The sequence below is a fragment of the Salmo trutta genome, chromosome 18 (assembly GCF_901001165.1).
Source record: "Salmo trutta chromosome 18, fSalTru1.1, whole genome shotgun sequence".
NCBI lineage: Eukaryota > Metazoa > Chordata > Actinopteri > Salmoniformes > Salmonidae > Salmo > Salmo trutta.
In genome coordinates, this window is record NC_042974.1 from 27,470,674 (window position 1) to 27,491,989 (window position 21,316).

At 44.3% G+C, this 21,316-nt stretch overlaps 1 protein-coding gene across 3 annotated transcripts in view; it reads left to right on the top strand.

Moving 5' to 3' along the window:
- Window positions 1–11,933: 11,933 nt before the first annotated feature.
- The window catches only part of LOC115153100 (protein delta homolog 2), a 30,935-nt gene continuing 21,552 nt past the window's right edge, over window positions 11,934–21,316 (top strand). Inside the window, exons 1-2 of one of the 3 annotated variants that reach the window (XM_029698164.1) lie at window positions 19,357–19,513; window positions 19,660–19,814. In XM_029698164.1, coding sequence (XP_029554024.1) covers window positions 19,724–19,814 — 91 coding nt within the window. In that variant the 5' untranslated portion in view covers window positions 19,357–19,513; window positions 19,660–19,723. Of the gene's footprint in view, window positions 12,396–19,356; window positions 19,815–21,316 lie in introns of those variants that run through there. The other 2 variants (XM_029698165.1, XM_029698163.1) reach the window with 2 other exon arrangements.

The following is a 21,316-nucleotide window of genomic DNA, read 5'->3' on the forward strand; positions in this document are numbered from 1 at the left end:
CCCGTGTGCTGACGCTGTTCCTGTCTTGTTCTATGTCTGTTTCCGAATAAATGTCTGACTCCCTGTACCTGATTCTCCACATGTGTGGACAGCTCTACCATCAAGGGAAAATGTATCCCCCAGTTCTCTCAGAAACTGTTCACATTTGTGTGGGGGTGCATATGTCCACCATTGACACATCACATACTCACTTTGATACCATTTCTTGATGACCATCATTAGATTTGCATGAAATTTCTGTTTAGTGATCTTGACGATTCTTCATCTTAACACCATTCTCTTGAGTGTGCCAAAGGGCCATACCCTCAGAGCGCCAAACCAAACCATAAAAAGCCAAAAAGAGGTCACCCCTAAACCCCACAGACAGTGCAATCACATCGTTGATTGCCCTGAGGACACAATCCCCCTTAATAACTCATTATCCTTGCCTCAATTACCCACACTGCAATGGTGGGGGGGAGTAATTAGTAATCATTACACAACTGTTTGCCTGTTATCAGAACCCACTGCTAATCAGCAATCTGCTCCTAATTTGCCCTATATTGTCCCGTCTGATTAAGGTTCTGCTGCTGTGAGGCAGCTGGTTTTTGAGGACCCCTGGATTGGGTGTGATGCTCTATTTTTATAAATGACGATGACAAGGACCTTACAGTACCCTACCACCCCACCCCTGACCTGGTGGGCTGTAGATTATGTCCACTATCCTGGTATGGAAAGAAAGACAATGCCCAGCCCCAGCCTTACCCCAGCTGCTTTAGAAACAATGTGAAGCCCATCTCCACTCTCTGGAGCAATGGGAGCAATGGCAAGTATGTGCATTAGTTTAGTGAATCACTCCTGATTTTAGCAGCTGCTCTTGTCATTATGGTTTCTACGACACCGTTATTTTAGATTGTCTGCAGTGCTGTTTTCTGTCTAATGCTCATGTTATTGATGGAATAGCACTCTAGGGAGTAGACTACACGGAGTATTGGTGTAGTACAGGCCAGGGTGCTGCATGTGTCACAGCGTGTGTAGTGGTGGAAGATGACAGCGCGGGTAGAAGTGTAATCTCAGGGAAGTTCAGACTTCAAAGGCAGTGTCCCACGTCTGACTTGAAATAGCGACACATTTCAGCACCTCCTGCTACCACTGACTGAGCGGGTGCCTCCCCTGCTGTAGAGTGCAGCTGACCCATGAGACAGCGTCAGGAGCAAAAGAGCCAGAGAACTCTATGTCAAGAAAACACAACTCCAGTCCCACGTCTACGGGACAAATATAAAGGTCTCAAAAGTGTTTACGATTGAATCACATTTTTCACTGAGAGAATATTATTCAATACACACCCCATTATCCAGCTCTGTTTAATGTTTTTTTAACCCCATGACTTCCGAGATATTTGGTGGTACATGTATGCTTTGTGGTTGTGTTGTTTTTCACACATCAGGTGTTTATAGGAGTGGAGACGGAAATTGGTTTTCTCACTAGAGGATGTAGTGACAGTTAATTCTCAGTGTGTGATGAACACTGACTGAGTCACACCTGCTTCATCGTTCATTGGAGGCAACAACAGACCCTAACATCAAGACTATGATATCATCAGATCAATCAAGAACTGTCTTTTTTTTGGACATGTTTATGTTAAAAGGGAAATGTTGTATTTGTGTGGGTAAGCAGCTATGAGGAATAACTTGGCTGAATTTATTTATTAGGATTCAATGTCCTCAATTCATAGTATTATCAGTGTGAGAGATGATCAAGTGTAACGCCCTGGCCATAGAGAGGGGTTTTTTGTTCTTTATTTTGGTTAGGCCAGAGTGTTACATTGGGCGTGCGTTCTATGTTCCTTTTTCTATGTTTTTGTATTTCTTTGTTTTGGGCCGTGTGTGGCTCCCAATCAGGCACAGCTGAAGCTCATTGTTGCTGATTGGGAGTCACACATAAGGAGCATGTTTTTCCTTTGGGTTTTGTGGGTAATTGTTTCTGTTCGTGTTACTGTGTTAAACGTGACAGGACTGTTTTGGTTGTCTGTTTGTTGTTTTGTATTGTATAGTGTTCTTGCCGTAATTAAATATATGACGAACACTAACTCCACTGCATTTTGGTCTTCTTCCGACGACAGCCCTTACATCAAGCTGTCTACTGTATATGGTTTTGAGGGACCTGGAGAGTTCACTCGGTTGATGTTCTGTGTATCAACAGTGTCACCCTGCCCTTGTTCCAAACCTTTACCATCTGCATGACTGATACCCAGTCTTACAGGCGATCTTTGCCCCCTCCTTCAGAAGTCGTGTATCAGGTGTCCAGTTATTAAAGGAACTCATCGTCTGATGGTGACGCAGGCTTCTTGCTGCGGTGTCAATGGGGAGAAAACACGCATGAGAAGCACAGCAGCACCTCTCACCAGCCTGTCCACCTTGAAATCTGGCACCTCTTTTAAATAGCTGGAGGGGTATTTATAAAGAGAAACATCAGAGGTCTGACATGTGAACTGGCTGACAAGTGCATCTCCATGAAAAATGGCCTTGGTTTAATGTCTGAGGTAATGGTGGCTGGGCAGGAGGGTGATAGTGGCTCATCCTATACTGCACATGGCTGAAGGAAGGTAAAAGAATCAAGCAATATTGTATGTCACTTTAAACATACTCTTTTGGTGCTATGCGAAATCAATACCTCAGTAACTACAATACCGTAGACCATCAATTCATAAGCTGATCATAAATTAATATTAGGCTGATGCTATCTGTTCCAGGCCAGGGAGCATATGAAAGTAAACCCATGTCTAAGAGGTGAGTTACAGTACCCATTATATAGAAACAACACACTACGACCCTTACTAAAATGGTATTTTGTATGGTTTTAGAAGGTACATGCCTTGTACTATCATGTCAAACTATGGTGTTCTATGTCACACACTCTCTTTCAGACAGTCCCTGGATCCTCTTCCCAGTCACATTTAAAGCCCTCAGCTCTCTCTTGTTTGAAGTGGCCAGCACTCGGCAGTGTATGAAACCATACACTTGATGTATATCCTGTCGCTCTCCTGCTCCTTCGCCTATATCAGGTCTAACACATTCTCCAGTCCAATCAGTTTAGTAGGCTATTGTTCCCTGCTATAATGGGAACAGTGAGTTAAGGACAGGGATAGGGGTAACGACTAACTATTGTCATGTCCCAGTCATGGGATTGTACTGTATATTAGATTATTGACCACCTGTTGTCACAACCTTCCCCTCATAACCTTCCTAACCTAACCAACACAGTGCTAATCCCTGACCTACGCTATCAATTAATACGATTTGGAGGGCAAGAGCTGAGTAATGAAGGATTAGTCATTAGGCCTCAGGAGAAACCTGTTTCCACTTCTAAGCAGTGCATTGAATAGTTGTATGGAAAGCTGTCAATAAGCAACACTTCCTAATTGGTTTTCAGCTCTATATACAGTGCCTCATGTAACATTGATGTGCAATATCTCAAAAATATATATAATGAAGACCTCCCATATATACAATTGCACATGACTGAAAGTAAACGCTTGTCACGCCCTGACCTGAGAGAGACGGTTTATTTCTCTATTTTGTTAGGTCAGGGTGTGGGGTGGGCATTCTATGTTTTGTATTTCTTTGTGTTGGGCCGAGTGTGGTTCCTAATCAGAGGCAGCTGTCTATCGTTGTCTCTGATTAGGAATCATACTTAGGCAGCCCTTTTTTCCACCTTTAGTTGTGAGATCTTGTTTTTGTGTTGTGCCTGTGAGCACACCATTACTTCATGTTTCGTTTGCGTCTGTATTTGTTTTGGAGAGTTTCATTTATTAAAACATGTGGAACTCTATGCACGCTGCGCCTTGGTCTACTCATTTTGAAGATCGTGACAGAAGATCCCACCACCAAAGGACCAAGCAGCGTGGGCCGGATGACTGGACCTGGGAAGAAATCCTGGATGGGGCAGGACCCTGGACAAGGCCTGGGGAGTATCGTCGTCCGCAAGAGGAGATAGAGGCAGCAAAAGTGGAACGGCGATACTGGGAGGAACAGACAAGGAAACAACGGAAGCCCGAGAGGCAGCGGCAAAACATTTTTTTGGGGGGGCACACGGCGAGATTGGTGAAGTCGGGGTTGAGACCTGAGCCAACTACCCGTGCTTACCGTGGGGAGCGAGTGACCAAGCAAGCACTGTGTTATGCGGTGATGCGCACTGTGTCGCCAGTGTGCACTCACAGCCTGGTGCGCTCGGTGCAAGCTCCTCACTGTTGCCGTGCTAGACTTGGCCATCAGCCAGGAAGAAGTGTGCCGGCTCAGCGTTCCTGGTCTCCAGTGCGTCTCTTCGGCCCAGGTTATCCTGCGCCAGCTCTACGCACGGTACCCCCCGTTCACCAGCACAGCCCAGTTCATCCTGTGCCAGCGCTCCGCCCTTGCCGGGCTAAATTAAACATCCAGCCAGGATGGGTGGTGCCAGCCCTAAGCTCCAGACCTCCAGTGCGCATCCATGGCCCAGTATACCCTGTGCCTGCTCTGCGCACCCAGTCTCCTGTGCATCTCCCCAGTCCGGTGAGACCAGTTCCAGCTCCATGTAGGAAACCTCCAGTGATGATCTGTGGTCCGAAGCCTCATGTGATAATCCATGGCACGAAGCCTCCAGTGATGACCCATGGCCCGGAGCCTGTAGGGATGATCCATGGCACGAAGCCTCCAGTGATAATCCATAGCCCGGAGCCTGTAGGGATAATCCATGGCAAGAAGCCTGTAGGGATGATCCATGTCCCAGAGCCTGTAGAGCTGATCCATGGCACGAAGCCTCCAGTGATAATCCATGGCTCGGGGCCTCCAGTTATGATCCATGGCACAAAGCCTCCAGTGATGATCCATGGTACGGAGCCTGCAGCGACGGTCCCCAGTCCGGAACCTCCAGCGACGCTCCCCAGTCCGGAGCCTCCAGCGACGCTCCCCAGTCCGGAGCCTCCTGAGATGACCTGCAGCCCGGAGTCTTCAGCGGCGGCCTGCAGCCAGGAGTCTTCAGCGGTGGTCGGCAGTTCAGAGCCTCCGGCGATGATCCACGGTCTGGTTCCTCCGGCGACACAGAAGCGGGGGGGATCAGCGGGCGGTGTGGGGGCTACGCCCCGAACCAGAGCCGCCACCAAGTATAGATGCCCATCCGGACCCTCCCCTATAGGTTCAGGTTTGCGGCCAGGAGTCCGCACCTTTCAGGTCACGCCCTGACCTGAGAGAGATGGTTTATTTCTCTATTTTGTTAGGTCAGGGTGTGGGGTGGGCATTCTATGTTTTATATTTCTTTGTGTTGGGCCGAGTATGGTGTATGGTTCCTAATCAGAGGCAGCTGTCTATCGTTGTCTCTGATTAGGAATCATACTTAGGCAGCCCTTTTTTCCACCTTTAGTTGTGGGATCTTGTTTTTGTGTTGTGCCTGTGAGCACACCATTACTTCACGTTTCGTTTGCGTCTGTATTTGTTTTGGAGAGTTTCATTTATTAAAACATGTGGAACTCTATGCACGCTGCGCCTTGGTCTACTCATTTTGACGATCGTGACAACGTTGTTTTGAAACCTTTATTTCATGGACACTGCAGTTTCACTCCATCTTCTTATTCTCTGCACAGTTGCCTCCTTCTCTGTTAAAAAAAGGGGGACCCATGGCTCTCGACCTTTGCCTCTCTCTCTCGAGTCCATAGGGGATTTGCAGCGATGAGACAAGATTGTAACTACCAAAAGATATCACGAAATTGGGGAGAAAACGGTTAAAAAAGTCAAAAAAATATATATATACTAAATAAAAATAAATAAACATGAGCTGGCGCACACCCAGAAAAATATATTTTGTGTGGAGGTGCTGACTAACGCCGATTATAGCTTACGTAAGCTATAAAGAGAGTCTACTTCTCTGTTGATAACAGTAATTAAATAATGACATGTACATATAGCAAGTCTATAGAGATTTAACTAACAACAAGTAAAGTAACTCTAATATCACCTAACAAATTGAAGCTGGGTTCATAATTTTTTGTACAAACCACAGGCTCCAGCTAAGAGTAAGGCAGCGCTGCTAAATGCCCCTCAGAATTAATAAAAGAGAGTAGACGGATTAGGCCTGGAGATTATTAAAGAGAGAAAGGGTCTACCATCAAATGTAGGGATTAGACTTCTCACTTTATTGATATCGAGCCACTAACGGAAATTCCCATGACACTGCAGATAGTGCTCCGTATAGTGAGGTAAAATGGGACGTTTTCCTTCCAGCTGGAACGAACATAAGGAGGGGATAACCCTTTGATGACAAGAAATGTAGGGTTACTTGCGTAACCCCTGGTCTACGATAATATGAGTGAGATGTCTCATAATGGGATTCGCTCAGCAGATCACTGACAGCTCGAAGAACCAATCACACAACGTCTGTTGGAGACAGACAGGTCGAGCGGCGAATGAGGTGAGCCCCTCTTCTCCTTATAAGGCGCCACTTGCCCACCCACTGGTCATTCTCAAGCATGCCTCTCTTCCTTGCGCTCTTGCGAGCAGGGAAACGCGGTGAGACATCGCACTCATTTATCATAGAACCGGTGTTACGCAAGTAACCCTAAGTCCTATTTCAAATACTAGTTCCGATGTCTCATGATGGAATATGGCCAACTCCCGTATCGCAGACATGCTTTCCGAAGCCAGGGTAGTCCTAACAGCATCACCCCTCAGAGGCCCTGACATTGAGGACAGTATGCGCCAACAAAGGTGCAGTGACATCCAGTCAGGAAAACCTGATTATTATTTGTATGAGGGGTGACCCAACATGCCGCCTCGCAAATCTCTTATCCATACATCTGTTGGAATGAGCCCTCAGGCCCACCAGGGTCTGTAAACCCTTGCTATTATGAGCCAATATACACTGAACAAAAATATAAACAAAACATGGAACAATTTCAAAGATTTACCTGAGTTACAGTTCATATAAGGAAGTCAGTCAATTTAAATCAATTCATTAGGCCCTAATCTATGGATTTCACATGACTGGGAATACAGGTATTCATCTGTTGGTCACAGATACATTAAGAAAAAGGCAGGGGCGTGGATCAGAAAACCAGTCAGTATCTGGTATGACCATCATTTGCCTCATGCAGCGCGACACAGCTTTCCTTTGCATAGAGTTGATCAGGCTGTTTATTGTGGCCTGTGGAATTATGTCCCACTCCTCTTCAATAGATGTGCGAAGTTGCTGGATATTGGCAGGAAATGGAACACGCTGTCGCACACGTCGATCCAGAGCATCCCAAACATGCTCAGTGGGTGACATGTCTGGTGAGTGTGCAGGCCATGGAACAACTGGGACATTTTCAAGCTTCCAGGAATTGTGTACAGATCCTTGCGACATGGGGCTGTGCATTATCATGCTGAAATATGAGATGATGGTGGTGGATGAATGGCACGACAATGGGCCTCAGGATCTCGTCACGGTATCTCTGTATATTCAAATTGCCATTGATAAAATGCAATTCTGTTCATTGTCCGTAGTGTATGCCTGCCCATACAATAACCCCAGCACCATCATGGTGCACGCTGTTCACAACGTTGACATCAGCAAACTGCTCGCCCACGCGAAGCCATACACGTGGTCGGCGGTTGTGAGGCTGGTTGGACATACTGCCAAATTCTCTAAAAGGACATTGGAGGCAGCTTAATGTAGAGAAATAAACATTAAATTATTTGGCAACAGTGAGCTACCAACGGAGACTGAGGAGTAGAAAATTAATTGTACTTGAAGCAAAACTTTAGTTTCGGTCAGTACTCAACACTATCAAGCTGAGGTCCTATGTTCTGCAACGTTAACCTCACAGCTCTATGGAGAACATTCAGTAGAAAGAAAGTGATCTAGTCGTGCTGAGGAGAGCTTAATCTCTTCCACAGTGGGCCCCTTTCCCCTTTCCTTAAAGAGGAAAGGGGTTCACCTCATTCGCCACTCGACCTGTATGTCTTCAACAGACGTTGTGTGATTGGTTCTTCGAGCAGTCAGTGATCCTCTGAGCGAATCCCACATTAAAGTGAGTATTTGAAAAAGAACCAAACTGACCATGTATGTTCTGCATTTGGAATATCTAATGTGGACTTTGATTGCCAACCCAGGATATTTGCTTAGACCAGCAAACAGGAGAACGGCTGCATTTCCAAGAAGCTCAACAATGCACGCACTGCATCATGCTCAAGGCCAGTCTATTATCAATTCATTTCCTTTGTAGGAACAATTAGCCTCTCTGTAGGACTATTAATGAATGGAAATGAGTCCCTAACCTGCAGTGTTCTCTCTTAGTCTCTCCGGTCTCTGTGATGCCTGAATGATCTGGAAGGAGCTGTGTGCATCTTTAGTGAAACAATTCTCAGTAATTGCACACCATTGTAATTATGTTAATAATCGCTAGTGGTCATAGAGCACAGTTGAAAAAACTGTTGCCCTGCATGAGTGATCAGCCTGGTGGCAGCATCACAGACATTTCACCCTTAATAAGCAAGTTAGAGAAATGGTCTGAAATACATGTTCTGTGTATCCTTTAACAATGCCTCATAATAACAGCTAAGATCATTTTGAAATGTATCCAACAAATGAAGGCCTACATACAACTTTTAACTCACAATAATGTTATGGACGCACAATAACATTAACAATCTGCTCAATTTGCAAACCAGTAAATATAATCTCCATTTAAATACGGTTGATATTGGCATGATGCAATCCTGTCACTGTTGTCTCAGCACCCATCTCACTTCATTTGAATTACGCATAATAGGGTACTGAGGCACACATTGCATGTTGAAAGACCTCTGCCCCGCTGGGGAGCAAGGAGGTCCTGTTGCTCCTCCTGTTTGCACCAGCAGTAACCCAGCATGGCGTTTTCTAATCCAGATAAAACGCAGAGTTCTCTCCCACGCACCCGCTCAGCACCGTACAAACCCGGCTTATTGGTTTTATTCCATGAAGCACTTTTCTTATCACCTCTCGGGCAGGTATTAATAATGCAGCTTGGAGTGTGCTCATTGTGGCGTTGGGGGTGGATCGGGTGTCGACTCGAGACCCCTTATAGTAGAGGCCAACAGGGTGCAGGCTGTTCTTCTGTGTGTGTATACATTACTCCCGCTGTGCACTGCCCTAGTGACTATCTGTCCAACGTACACAAGTTATCTGTATTTGATCATGGCTGAAGACTGCATTGAAAGCTGATGTTATTCACTCTTTAGTCGTTATACAGCCCTAGGGGAGAAACAGTAGTATCAGAGAACAGTGAAAGTGAAGTGTTTTCCAAACAAAAGGCTGGCAATCTGTGTTTTACATACCATAGCTTATTGTGGTTTGAGGTACTTGTGAGACAGTTCTTAGCCAAGTGTGCATAGTACTGTTTACGGCATGTAAAGAACATTGAAAATCAAAAGACGGGAGAAGTCAAGATCGATCATTCTGATTTCAAACACAGCATCAGAATGAGTGGTTCTTGAGTGATAAGACTAGTTTGTTCTAATGATTCAGTTTCATTAACTGGATATACTGCTGTTCAGTCTTGTTGTCTCAAGGGAGGGTTTGTGGGCTCAACTGTTGCAGTCTTAAGAGGTCATCATGCAAGGCACTGTTTGTCCTAGGAGTAGAATGGCGCATGTCAAGGTGAAGAGGTCAAACACACGATGATCAGACCGTTTGTCTCCTTGTTTGGGGAGCGGTGTCTCCAGTTACCACGCCGACTGCTCTCTGGCCCGTCACTCAGGGCCCCAAATTATCCTCCTTCATTTTCACACACATACTGTATACAACTATGCATGTTCGTACACACACACTGAACAGAAGCAAACCTTCACCCTCATCTTCGATAACAGGATTTACTCAACAGCCCATCAACATGACTGTGTTTACCTCAGACGGTGCCTTAAAATACCATCCAAATAGCTTGCTTATATATTTTGCACACGTACAGCCTATTGTTCAAATGGCATTCCCACAGCCTCGGACCTCATAACGCAACCTTGCCCATAAAGAGATAGTTTGGTATGTTGGCAACGAAGCCGTTTATCTACGCCCCAAGAGTCAGATGAACTTGTGGATACCAAACGATCCCTTTAACCTCAACGTACCACACAGAGAGGCATGCACGCAAAGCATCCCGACACCCAGACCAAAGACACGCAGGCTCTTCAAAACCCCTCCAACTGGTAATGGTGAAAACTGTAAAGACATAATGCATGAGGCACTTGGGACAAGAGCTTAAGAGGACTTTAGTGCTTTTGGATATATGAGTTGAATCCATACAGTCAAGAGATTCTGGGTTTCTACAGCCATGGCACGTAAACATGCCATGTTAAAAAAAAAAATCGGAATGTATGTCGGCCATCCGGAGACCGAGGGCGGTTAGATGCCTGCTGGCCCTGCAATATTGTTCCCAAGCCCCAGCTGCTCCCAGGTCAAGGCTGCTGCTGGTGTGGAATGTTTGTGGTTTGCTCCTCCCGCCATTCAGCCCCATTCTCATCCCAAGATAAACAGACAAGCGTTTCGGGCCAGGTGGCTTTAGACGGGGGGGGGGGGGGGGGGGGGGCATATCCGTCCCCTCATATTCGGGAGTCATTCAATAGCTCCGCTATCAAGGTCTCTCCATGCTGACAGATAGCCCCTCGCGCCCCGCATTGTGTCCAGATTACTAGCGGTTAAGGGAGAAAGCATCTCACAGCTGCACCGCCTGGTTCAATGTGTTACCTTTCAACCCCCCTTAAATGGGCGGCTATTTCAAAGTCACCACTGGGCATGAGCAAATTTAGCGCTCCTCAGCCAACGTAACAATGAGCCCTGGGATTAGGTTACAACAAACAGGCCACATCCCCTGGGACACCATCCCGCCTCTGTCTCGGGCAGGGGACGGGCAACACATTTGCCAGAATGCAGCAGGGGGACACTGGCACGTCCGGCCCACCTCAAAGTGACAGGAGCGGAGCATCCCAGCAATGGAACGTTAATTCTCGCTCCCTGCTTGTAGCACACAGGGGGATGGAGGGTGTTAATGACTAGAGTGATATCTCCTTTCAAAACAAATATCTGGAAAGAGCAAAGAAGAACGAAAACTGGCCACTCGGACTTGTTGCATCAAAGTTGTTGGCCACTGTGTCTCAAGTGTCTTTCAGACAGTCAGGTGACTACTTCAGGCTGTGCATCTCTCTGAAGAGGACCTTACCTGAGCTCTCTGGGGCAACCGAATGTGAGTTCAGCTGCTCTCTCTCCGTCTATTCGGTTTCAGCTAACAGAGTGGTATGGTTGCACCTATCCAGGAGGGCTTACAGAGGGATCGGGACAAAGCGGATAGTCAGATGTCTGCCAGATTAAGAGGGCTTCGGGACCTCTGCTTTTTTTGGGGGAGTGACCCGTGTAATAAAAAGTGATTCCTGACATCAAGGCCAGTAAGACAAGCTTGAGTCTCTCTGTTGAGGTGATGCTGAGCACCTTTTTCCTTTCCTTGAATGAACACTGGACCTGGCTTTGGAAAATGTGACAGGTTTAAACTGAGGTTTCTCTGTGGTTTGGCGCTGACAGAAAAACACTTGCCGGGTGTTTTATGGACAATAAAATATCCACACAACCAGCTTAGCTATCTGATATTCCATACAGCCGCCAGAGCAGTCTGACACAGAATCAATCTGAGAACGTGGATGGGAAGAGTTTTAGGACTCTGTGCACAGGAAAGGAAGAGTGAGTGAGTGAGTGAGTGAGTGAGTGAGTGAGTGAGTGAGAGTTACAGGAGAGCGAATAGCGGAGTCAGTGAGTGAGCACTTATCGTCCGTCCTCGGGGACAGAAACCTTCCACCAGCGCAATCCAACAACTTCTGTTCAAAGACCCCGAGAGCTGGTGGCTGCTGTCTGTTTTCTCTCTCTCCTTCTCCTCTCAATTTCTTCCACTTGGAGGGGCAATAAATAGCCACAGGTGTGTGGAACTGCTATCTAATCTGAACTTCATTTAACACTGCTACAAACAAGATATCCGGCAAAGGCGATAGAAAAAAAGCTGTGACCCTCCCTCACTCTCTCTCTCGCTCTCTCTCTCTCAGCTCAATGAGGAAGTGAGTGTGTGGCCTGGAGAGTCAGGTCTGCACCCAGAGGAGAGGGTGAGGCGTGGAGCAGCCAGAGAGGGTGTGAAGTGGGGTGGACGTGCGTCTCCTTGTCGTCCAGCTAGAGGGGGAGCAGTGGCTTCTCCAGCCTGTCTGCAGCTCACCACACATTAAAATAACCCAACACCCACCAGAGGGAGGCTGCTGCCCAGTCGGTGTGAGGACTGGACACGCTTCAAGAGAGGAGCCCACCACCAGACTGATAGATTGGAGTGTAGAAGCACACTACAGGAGAGCTTTTCTATACTTTTACAGAGTGAAGGACTGAGAGGAGTTTATTTGCCAAACAAGGTAAGAACTGAAATCCTTTCACATAGAATACGAAGACATATTTAATGTAGATCATTGTGTTTTGCTTGCAAAAGTGTCTGTGGGCAAAAGGTTGAGAGTACTACTAAGTATATTAAAGGGAGAGTTCACCCAAATTACAAAATTGCGTACTGGTTTTCTGTACGCAGTCTATGGACAAGGTATGACAACAATCCAAGTTTATTTTACCTGGCCACTGTGTTAAATGCTAACCTTTTAGCATTTGTGACAACAATCCAATGCATGTCAATGGTACCTACAGTTGAAGTCGGAAGTTTACATACACTTGTATGTTTTTCAACCACTCCACAAACTTCTTGTTAACAAACTATAGTGTTGGTAAGTTGGTTAGGACATCTACTTTGTGCATGACACACGTAATTTTTCCAACAATTGTTTACAGACAGATTATTTCACTTATAATTCACTGTATCACAATTCCAGTGGCTCAGAAGATTACATCCACTAAGTTGACTGTGCCTTTAAACAGCTTGCAAAATTCCAGAAAATGATGCCATGGCTTTAGAAGCTTCTGATAGGCTAATTGACATCATTTGAGTCAATTGGAGGTGTACCTGTGGATGTATTTCAAGGCCTACCGTCAAACTATGTACCTCTTTGCTTGACATCTTGGGAAAATCAAAAGAAATCAGCCAAGACCTCAGAAAGGAAATTGTAGACCTCCACAAGTCTGGTTCATCCTTAGGAGGAATTTCCAAATGCCTGAAAGTACCACGTTCATCTGTACAAACAATAGTACGCAAGTATAAACACCATGGGACCATTCAGCCATCATACCGCTCAGGAAGGAGACGTGTTCTGTCACCTAGAGATGAACGTACTTTGGTGTGAAAAGTGCAAATCAATCCAAGAACAACAGCAAAGGACCTTGTGAAAATGCTGGAGGAAACAGGTACAAAAGTATCCATATCCACAGTAAAATCAGTCCTATATCGACATAACCTGAAAGGCAGCTCAGCAAGGAAGAAGCCACTGCTCCAAAACCGCCATAAAAAAAGCCACACTACGGTTTGCAAATGCACATGGGGACAAAGATCGTACTTTTTGTAGAAATGTCCTCTGGTCTGATGAAACAAAAATAGAACTGTTTGGCCATAATGACCATCCTTATGTTTGGAGGAAAAAGGGGGAGGCTTGCAAGCCGAAGAACACCATCCCAACCGTGAAGCACGGGGGTGGCAGCATCATGTTGTGGGGGTGCTTTGCGGCAGGAGAGACGGTGTACTTCACAAAATAGATGGCATCATGAGCAAGGAAAATTATGTGGATATATTGAAGCAATATCTCAAGACATCAGTCAGGATGTTAAAGCTTGGTCGCAAATGGGTCTTCCAAATGGACAATGACCCCAAGCATACTTCCAAAGTTGTGGCAAAATGGCTTAAGGACAACAAAGTCAAGGTATTGGAGTGGCCATCACAAAGCCCTGACCTCAATCCTATAGAAAATGTGTGGGCAGAACTTAAAAAGCGTGTGCGAGCAAGGAGGCCTACAAACCTGACTCAGTTACACCAGCTCTGTCAGGAAGAATGGGCCAAAATTCATCCAACTTATTTTGGGAAGCTTGTGGAAGGCTACCCGAAATGTTTGACCCAAGTTAAACAATTTAAAGGCAATGTTACCAAATACTAATTAAGTTTATGTAAACTTCTGACCCGCTGGGAATGTGATAAAAGAAATAAAAGCTGAAATAAATAATTCTCTCTATTGTTATTCTGACATTTCACATTCTTAAAATAAAGTGGTGATCCTAACTGACCTAAGACAGGGAATTTTTACGAGGATTAAATGTCAGGAATTGTGAAAAACTGAGTTTAAATGTATTTGGCTAAGGTGTACGTAAACTTCCGACTTCAACTGTATATTAACATGTTTGGCTTTATGTCCAAATCATCCTAAAGTATCTAGAAATTGATTGTGTGACTCAATTAAGATACTTGAAGATGATTTGGATGAAAATACTAATGAAAATACTAAAGTTTCAGGTATTTTACCCTGTTGAGACATGCTTTTTGTTCCTGGGGCCGAGTTATATTTTAAGCTCACTGACTTGCTCTGCTCACTTGGGATTCATTGTCCAGATCGAAAGCCACAGGCAAACAAATGTGGTGTCCATAACAAGGAGACTTCAGTGGCCAGTAAATCAGTTAATAAATACTTCCTAATCAAAAGGCAACAAGAGTCTATAATCTGCTTTCACTGGCCCTCATAATGCATTCTCTGCAACCAGACTAGGAGTCGGGGCGACACGGCTTAGTGTAGACAGGTGTGTGTGTAGCCTACAGATGCGCGTGTCTGTTTGGGTGTTTGTGAGAAGCGCTGGTGAGAGAAATACTTTGTATTTATGAGAAAGTACTTCATAGTTGTCTGCAGCAGCGGTTCCCTTTTCTGTTCCAGGGACAACCAAATCACATCAAAAGCTCCTTTGAGGACCACCATTCGTGGAGTCTCAGAATTCGTTTAACATAAAATACTGTATCTTGGTGATCAAATTTAGTACATTTTTCCAGTGAATGTAACAAATTAAAGGCATATTTTTTATTATTATTATAAACAATTTGCATTGTGAAAAGTATGTAAAACTCCTTATAATACCTACTACCAACTGTTATTATTGTTGGACGATTTTAGTTTATTTATTTTATCAACAAAGAAATGCAGACCACCTGCAGAACCCCCACAGGTTGGTAACCACTGGTCTACAGCATCCGTGAGGTAAGGACAGTTCCTGTTCTCACAGATCTTGCGTCAGCCCACTTGCTTTTGATTTAATGTCCTTTAATTAACAGCAACGTAGACATGCAGGGCACATCAACAGAAATCCTGTATAAGAGACACTCATTTGCCAAGGCTCTATCATGTTATATGCTGGCGGAAACAGTGCAGGGCTGGATATCCTCTATCCTCCTTCACCGTCACACCATCCCATCTCTCTGCCTCCTATGCTCTACAGATGCTTCCTAGTGATTTGTAGGAGCTGACAGAACCCAAGGCAGGGAGTATGTAACACACTTAGGGGTTGTTATTGGTAATATCAGTCCCAAAGGATTCTCGGGCTCAGTCATTGACATGTCAGATTCCAAGTCTGTAGGATATTACTATTACAGCTTTATGAAAATGAAGCAGGTGAAAGCGAAATGACTCATTGTGCACCACATGCCCTGCGATGAGGCAATATGCTGAAGACCCTTGTGGAGATTGGCCAGAAAGCCCTCTCTTTCGCACTGCCTCCCAAATGTTAGCAGCATCGGTCCTCTGTTGCCATAGCAGCCATTGACCCCTGTGAAGATCAACCAGTGTTCTGGTGGGGTTCCTAGTAACTGGATTATTCACTTCCAGGGCTCATAGCATGTGAGAGGCCTTCCAAGGCACTCCTGTTCTGATAAAAGGAGGACGAGCCACACTGCCCAAACAATAAAGACAAATATTCAGTTTACGCAAGAAGCCTTTTCCTCCCTCAGACGCTGTATTCTCTCTCCAAATCCAAAATAAAGGAAAAAAAGGTGGCAGTGCAGTGACTCATACTATAAAGCTGAGTAGAGTTACCTTTCACAACAGACCCGTGTGTAACAGGGCAGGTCTATGGAGTTAGAAATTACAAAGGAGAGGCAAACTCTTCATGTTCTGCCTTGTAGAGGAAATTGGCACTTGGGCCAATGGTAGTGCTCCAAGAGCATGTCACAAAGTATATACAGTTGAAGTCGGAAGTGTATATACACTTAGGTTGGAGTCATTAAAACTTTTGTGATACAGTGAATTATAAGTGAAATAATCTGTCTGTAAACAATTGTCGGAAAAATTACTTGTATCATGCACAAAGTAGATGTCCTAACCGACTTACCAAAACTATAGTTTGTTAACAAGACATTTGTGGAGCAAGGAAAGGAAGAAGCCACTTCCTCAGCAAGGAAGAAGCCACTGCTCCAAAACCGGCATAAAAAAGCCAGACTACGGTTTGCAACTGCACATGGGGACAAGATCGTACTTTTTGGAGAAATGTCCTCTGGTCTGATGAAACAAAAATAGAACTGTTTGGCCATAATGACCATCCTTATGTTTGGAAGAAAAAGGGGGAGGCTTGCAAGCCGAAGAACACCATCCCAACCGTGAAGCACGGGGGTGGCAGCATCATGTTGTGGGGGTGCTTTGCTGCAGGAGGGACTGGTGCACTTCACAAAATAGATGGCACCATGAGGTAGAAAAATGATGTGGATATATTGAAGCAGCATCTCAAGACATCTGTCAGGATGTTAAAGCTTGGTCGCAAATGGGTCTTCCAAATGGACAATGACCCCAAGCATATTTCCAAAGTTGTGGCAAAATGGCTTAAGGACAACAAAGCCAAGGTATTGGAGTGGCCATCACAAAGCCCTGACCTCAATCCTATAGAAAATTTGTGGGCAGACCTGAAAAAGTGTGTGCGAGCAAGGAGGCCTACAAACCTGACTCAGTTACACCAGCTCTGTCAGGAAGAATGGGCCAAAATTCACCCAACTTATTGTGGGAAGCTTGTGGAAGGCTACCCGAAACGTTTGACTCCAGTTAAACAATTTAAAGCCAATGCTACCATATACTAATTGAGTGTATGTAAACTTCTGACCCACTGGGATTGTGATGAAACAAAAAAAAGCTGAAATAAATCATTCTCTCACATTTCACATTCTTAAAATAAAGTGGTGATCCTAACTGACCTTAAACAGGGATTTCTTACTAGGATTAAATGTCAGGAATTGTGAAAAACTGAGTTTAAATGTATTTGGCTAAGGTGTATGTAAACTTCCGACTTCAACTGTAATTCCATAAACATTGATTTGTATTCAGTATTTTGGGGGGGACGTTACTGTTGCTTTTGTAATGCCTAGAGGATTTAGAGGCCTGACAAATTTCTTTCCATTTTCCTGAGCTTGACGCCATGTGTAACCAGAACACATCTTGATTTGAATAGCTCTGGGTACAACTTTAAAAGCCAGAGTAAACCAGAAAGATCAGAAAGATCATTCATCATGTACAAAGAACATATGGGAAAATGTATTCAATAAAGTCAAGTATTCTGGTGAAGTCGAGTTACATAACAGGACAAAAGCATGTGAAGGTCTATTCCAGTTTTCCCACTGGTGTTCTATCAGCCTAGTCTGAATGATTTAATTGTAATTCCAAGACAACTGTGGGAAAAGCACACAGACAGTAGCCGCTCAACTTAACATTTTAACCATTGATGATGTGAAGGTTCGTACTTCTCTCAGTGATACATTTTGTCCCAGAAATTTGCGCAAAACAATGTGATTTCAGTCAGATTCAAAGCGGGTAACAGCACAATATATTGGACACACATAACGCGTGTGTTTTCCTATCTCAGCTGATTAGGAATGACAACAAAATGACCATATTTTCATTTGGAGGCATTACACTGAGAAAAACAAAACAAATGACAACAAACTTTTGTAATCTCTCTTTTTATTGTGTGTAATGCATGCAAGTGTTCATTTAGCACTTTTCTAAATTGCAGTCATTGACATCAAATGTGTCTATTTTGAATCGAGGGGGTTTGGCAGGCTTATTAGAGAATAAAAGACTAACAGAAGCCATATACTCTCTGAAGAGAGCTACAGAGTGAATGCAATTACTTTTGTTTTTCATGTGGAGCAGATGCATCATAATCATGCTGTCTGAAAAGGGAGTCACTCAAATGTAGATATCAAAATGCCTGGTCGGATGGGTACAACAATAGGCATGCCATTATCCCAATATAAACACAATGTAGGCAGGCAGCAGAAAGCAGAACAGTTGAGTGCGCTTCTCCATTCATCTGAATTTGGAGGATATTATTTGTACACGGAGAGGGAGCCAGGACAACACTAACCCACTGAGCACAGATGTCAGTTCAACGTCTTGTTTTGATTTACATTTGGTTGAGTTTTCAACTCACATGAATTCAACAAAAAATGGCAGGTTGTCATTGGATTTAGGTCAAAAGTTGGGTGAAAAAAAGACAACAATTACCTTAAGTTGCTGACTTTTTGCAAATCCAATCAATTTTCGTCATTGCATAGATTTTTTGGGGTTGAAATGATGTGGAAACAACGTTGATTCAACAACTTTTTGCCCAGTGGGAAGGCTGTTTGGGTTGAGTGAAGTGGATGAAATTCATTGATGTGTCACAGGAGCTGTTGTGGGCTCCAGGAGTCAAATTCCATTTACAGCAGATGTGCAAGCTACACACCCAGGGTGACTGGCTTTATAATGTGGTTTATTTCATTTATATACAGGCTTTCAGGGCTTCTTACAAGTGAAATGGGACTGCAGCCACTTGTAAAAACATGCGCCTGTAACCATTGTCTCTTAAAAACAATGATTTGCCGTCGTTAGCTGGACTAAACAAGACAGTAAAGTTAACACGAACGGTGCAACAGAATTCTGATTGACATGGGAGGTAAAATACATATTTTGGCTAAATGTTCTTTCTTTCACAATATGCAGTAAAACACAAGTACAAAGACACACTGTCAACAGGCAGTCACGCATTTACAATAAACACACGCAGACGTACACTACGTGCACACACACACGCACGCACACATACACAGGCAGACGTACACGACATGTGCGCACACGCACGCACGCACGCACGCACGCACACACACACACACACACACACACACACACACACACACACACACACAGGCAGACGTACACTACGTGCGCACGCAAACACACACACATCAGCAGAAGGCAGTCATCCAGGCATGTAGGTGCCTGTTTTCTAAGGCACACAGTCGTGATATTGTGGAGATAATCCTCTGAAAAATGATCCTTTTCTTACTATCACTTGCAGTGGAACGTGTGGGCACAGCAACCGTCCAACCTCAGGAGCCTGATCTGTCGCTACAGCAACAGGCATCCACTGACAAGCTCCCCATTTCTAGGAGGTACAGAATACCAAGAAGCACACACAAGGGAGCTTGCTCGATACTCATCTCAAATGTGTTTCTCCAGTCTAGGAGGTTGAGATTTTGAGAAACAGCGACAGAAATCGATCACTGAATCCATGTTTGTGAGTCCATTGTCGAGTAGAAAGACAGGTGATTATTAGACGTGATGGCTGTCTAATGGATATAGACATTAATGGCGCCTGTCTCTTTAAGAGTTGGTCCTTGGCAGGTCTGTGCTGTTAAGTGGGGAGGTGGATCCCTGCCTGTCTTTATTCTGCCTCTTGTTTCTCTGACAGGCTTTTTGATCAACAAACTCCTCCGTGCTGCCTGCTCCTGAACGTGTGTCTGTGTAGCTCTAACATGTGTTTTTTACTGTTTGTGAGAGCACGTGTACCTACTCGCTCTACCCGAGGACTCTTATTCAGTGGTGAGGTGACCACCTTCAGCACAGGTGTGTAACATACGTACAATGTGTGTGTGTGTGTGTGTGTGTGTGTGTGTGTGTGTGTGTGTGTGTGTGTGTGTGTGTGTGTGTGTGTATACAATTCTAGGTAATTTTAACCTTCTTTAGGCAATATATTGTATCGTTTAGCAAATTAACCAGAATCAGAATTGCTGATTAGGGTTGTGGCATACAGTACATGAAAATGTGTGTAGGCATCTTGGTGAGTTATCTAATCTTGGTTAGATGGTGATTTTATGTTTATGCTAAATTGTGGCCTGCAATTTGCATATTTAAAGAACATTTTATCTTCTTTTTGTCTTAAAACTGAATTAAAAACATGTTTGCCACAAACCTACATGGAAAACGCACATTTCAAGTACAGTAATGTAATAAGTAAGATCGCAATGACTGAATGAAACAAAACCAAGTGCATCCTTATTTTGATTCGACGCCTACACAGTGTGGGTTTGATTGAATTCGACACAAAGTGGTGGAGTAATCAATGACTGTTAGCATTTGAAAATCAGCCTCGATGGTCTTGTTATGATTCAATTTACCATGTACGCAATATGGTCAACAATTATCAGTGTTGGATTACAGTCAGTATTCTGAATACTGCGAGGGATGTTCTTTCTGGATGTTTTATCCTCGACACTCCATTGGTGGTTCAGTGACATAAGGACGTACTTCCAAATAGCCTAACACAAATAGCACTTCCAATAAAGGGTTAATTGTGAAGAAAAAATATGATGGTGCCAAGAATATCACAGGAGATCCTAAACTCCCACCTCGGCTATTTCCTACAGACGCACCGTAACGACAATCAGTCATTTACAGTCGCCACAGTGATAGAGCAACATTTACCTAAGAATACTATATAGTGACAACAGGAGCGGGTGAGGGGAAGTACAGGTAAAGTGTTTTTGATTCCTGTGATCGTAAAAAATAGAATTTAATTCAACAGTTGATCACAAAACATTTATGTTGTAGCCAAAGGAGAAAAGGGACAGAAGGTAGGTCTTAATCAAGATAGCTGCACTCAAGTATCTACTTAAAGCAGGTAACAGAGTAATCTTGTGGAAGGTCTATTGCAGTCGGACCTGTATCTGATTGATGAAGAGCCAGGCTGAGACGTGCTGCCCGCTGTTAGAATGTGTCCCCTGCTCTAGCTGTGAGCCCACAGGAAATACCCTCACATCTCTCTGCCAGTCTCTATCAATGCACTGAGAGAGATGGGCCCTATCCAAATCCCTGTGGGAAACACATAGGGGACATTGAAAATGTATCTTCAGAAAGGAGAACAAGTGAGAAATGGAAGGATCTAATTGTCATAGATGTAGATTTTGTGTCAGAAAGGCCAGTACATTTGACGTACATTCCCGGTCAAAAGTTTTAGAACACCTACTCATTCAAGGGTTTTTCTTTATTTTTTACTATTTTCTACATTGTAGAATAATAGTGAATACATCAAAACTATGAAATAACAAATACGGAATCATGTAGTAACC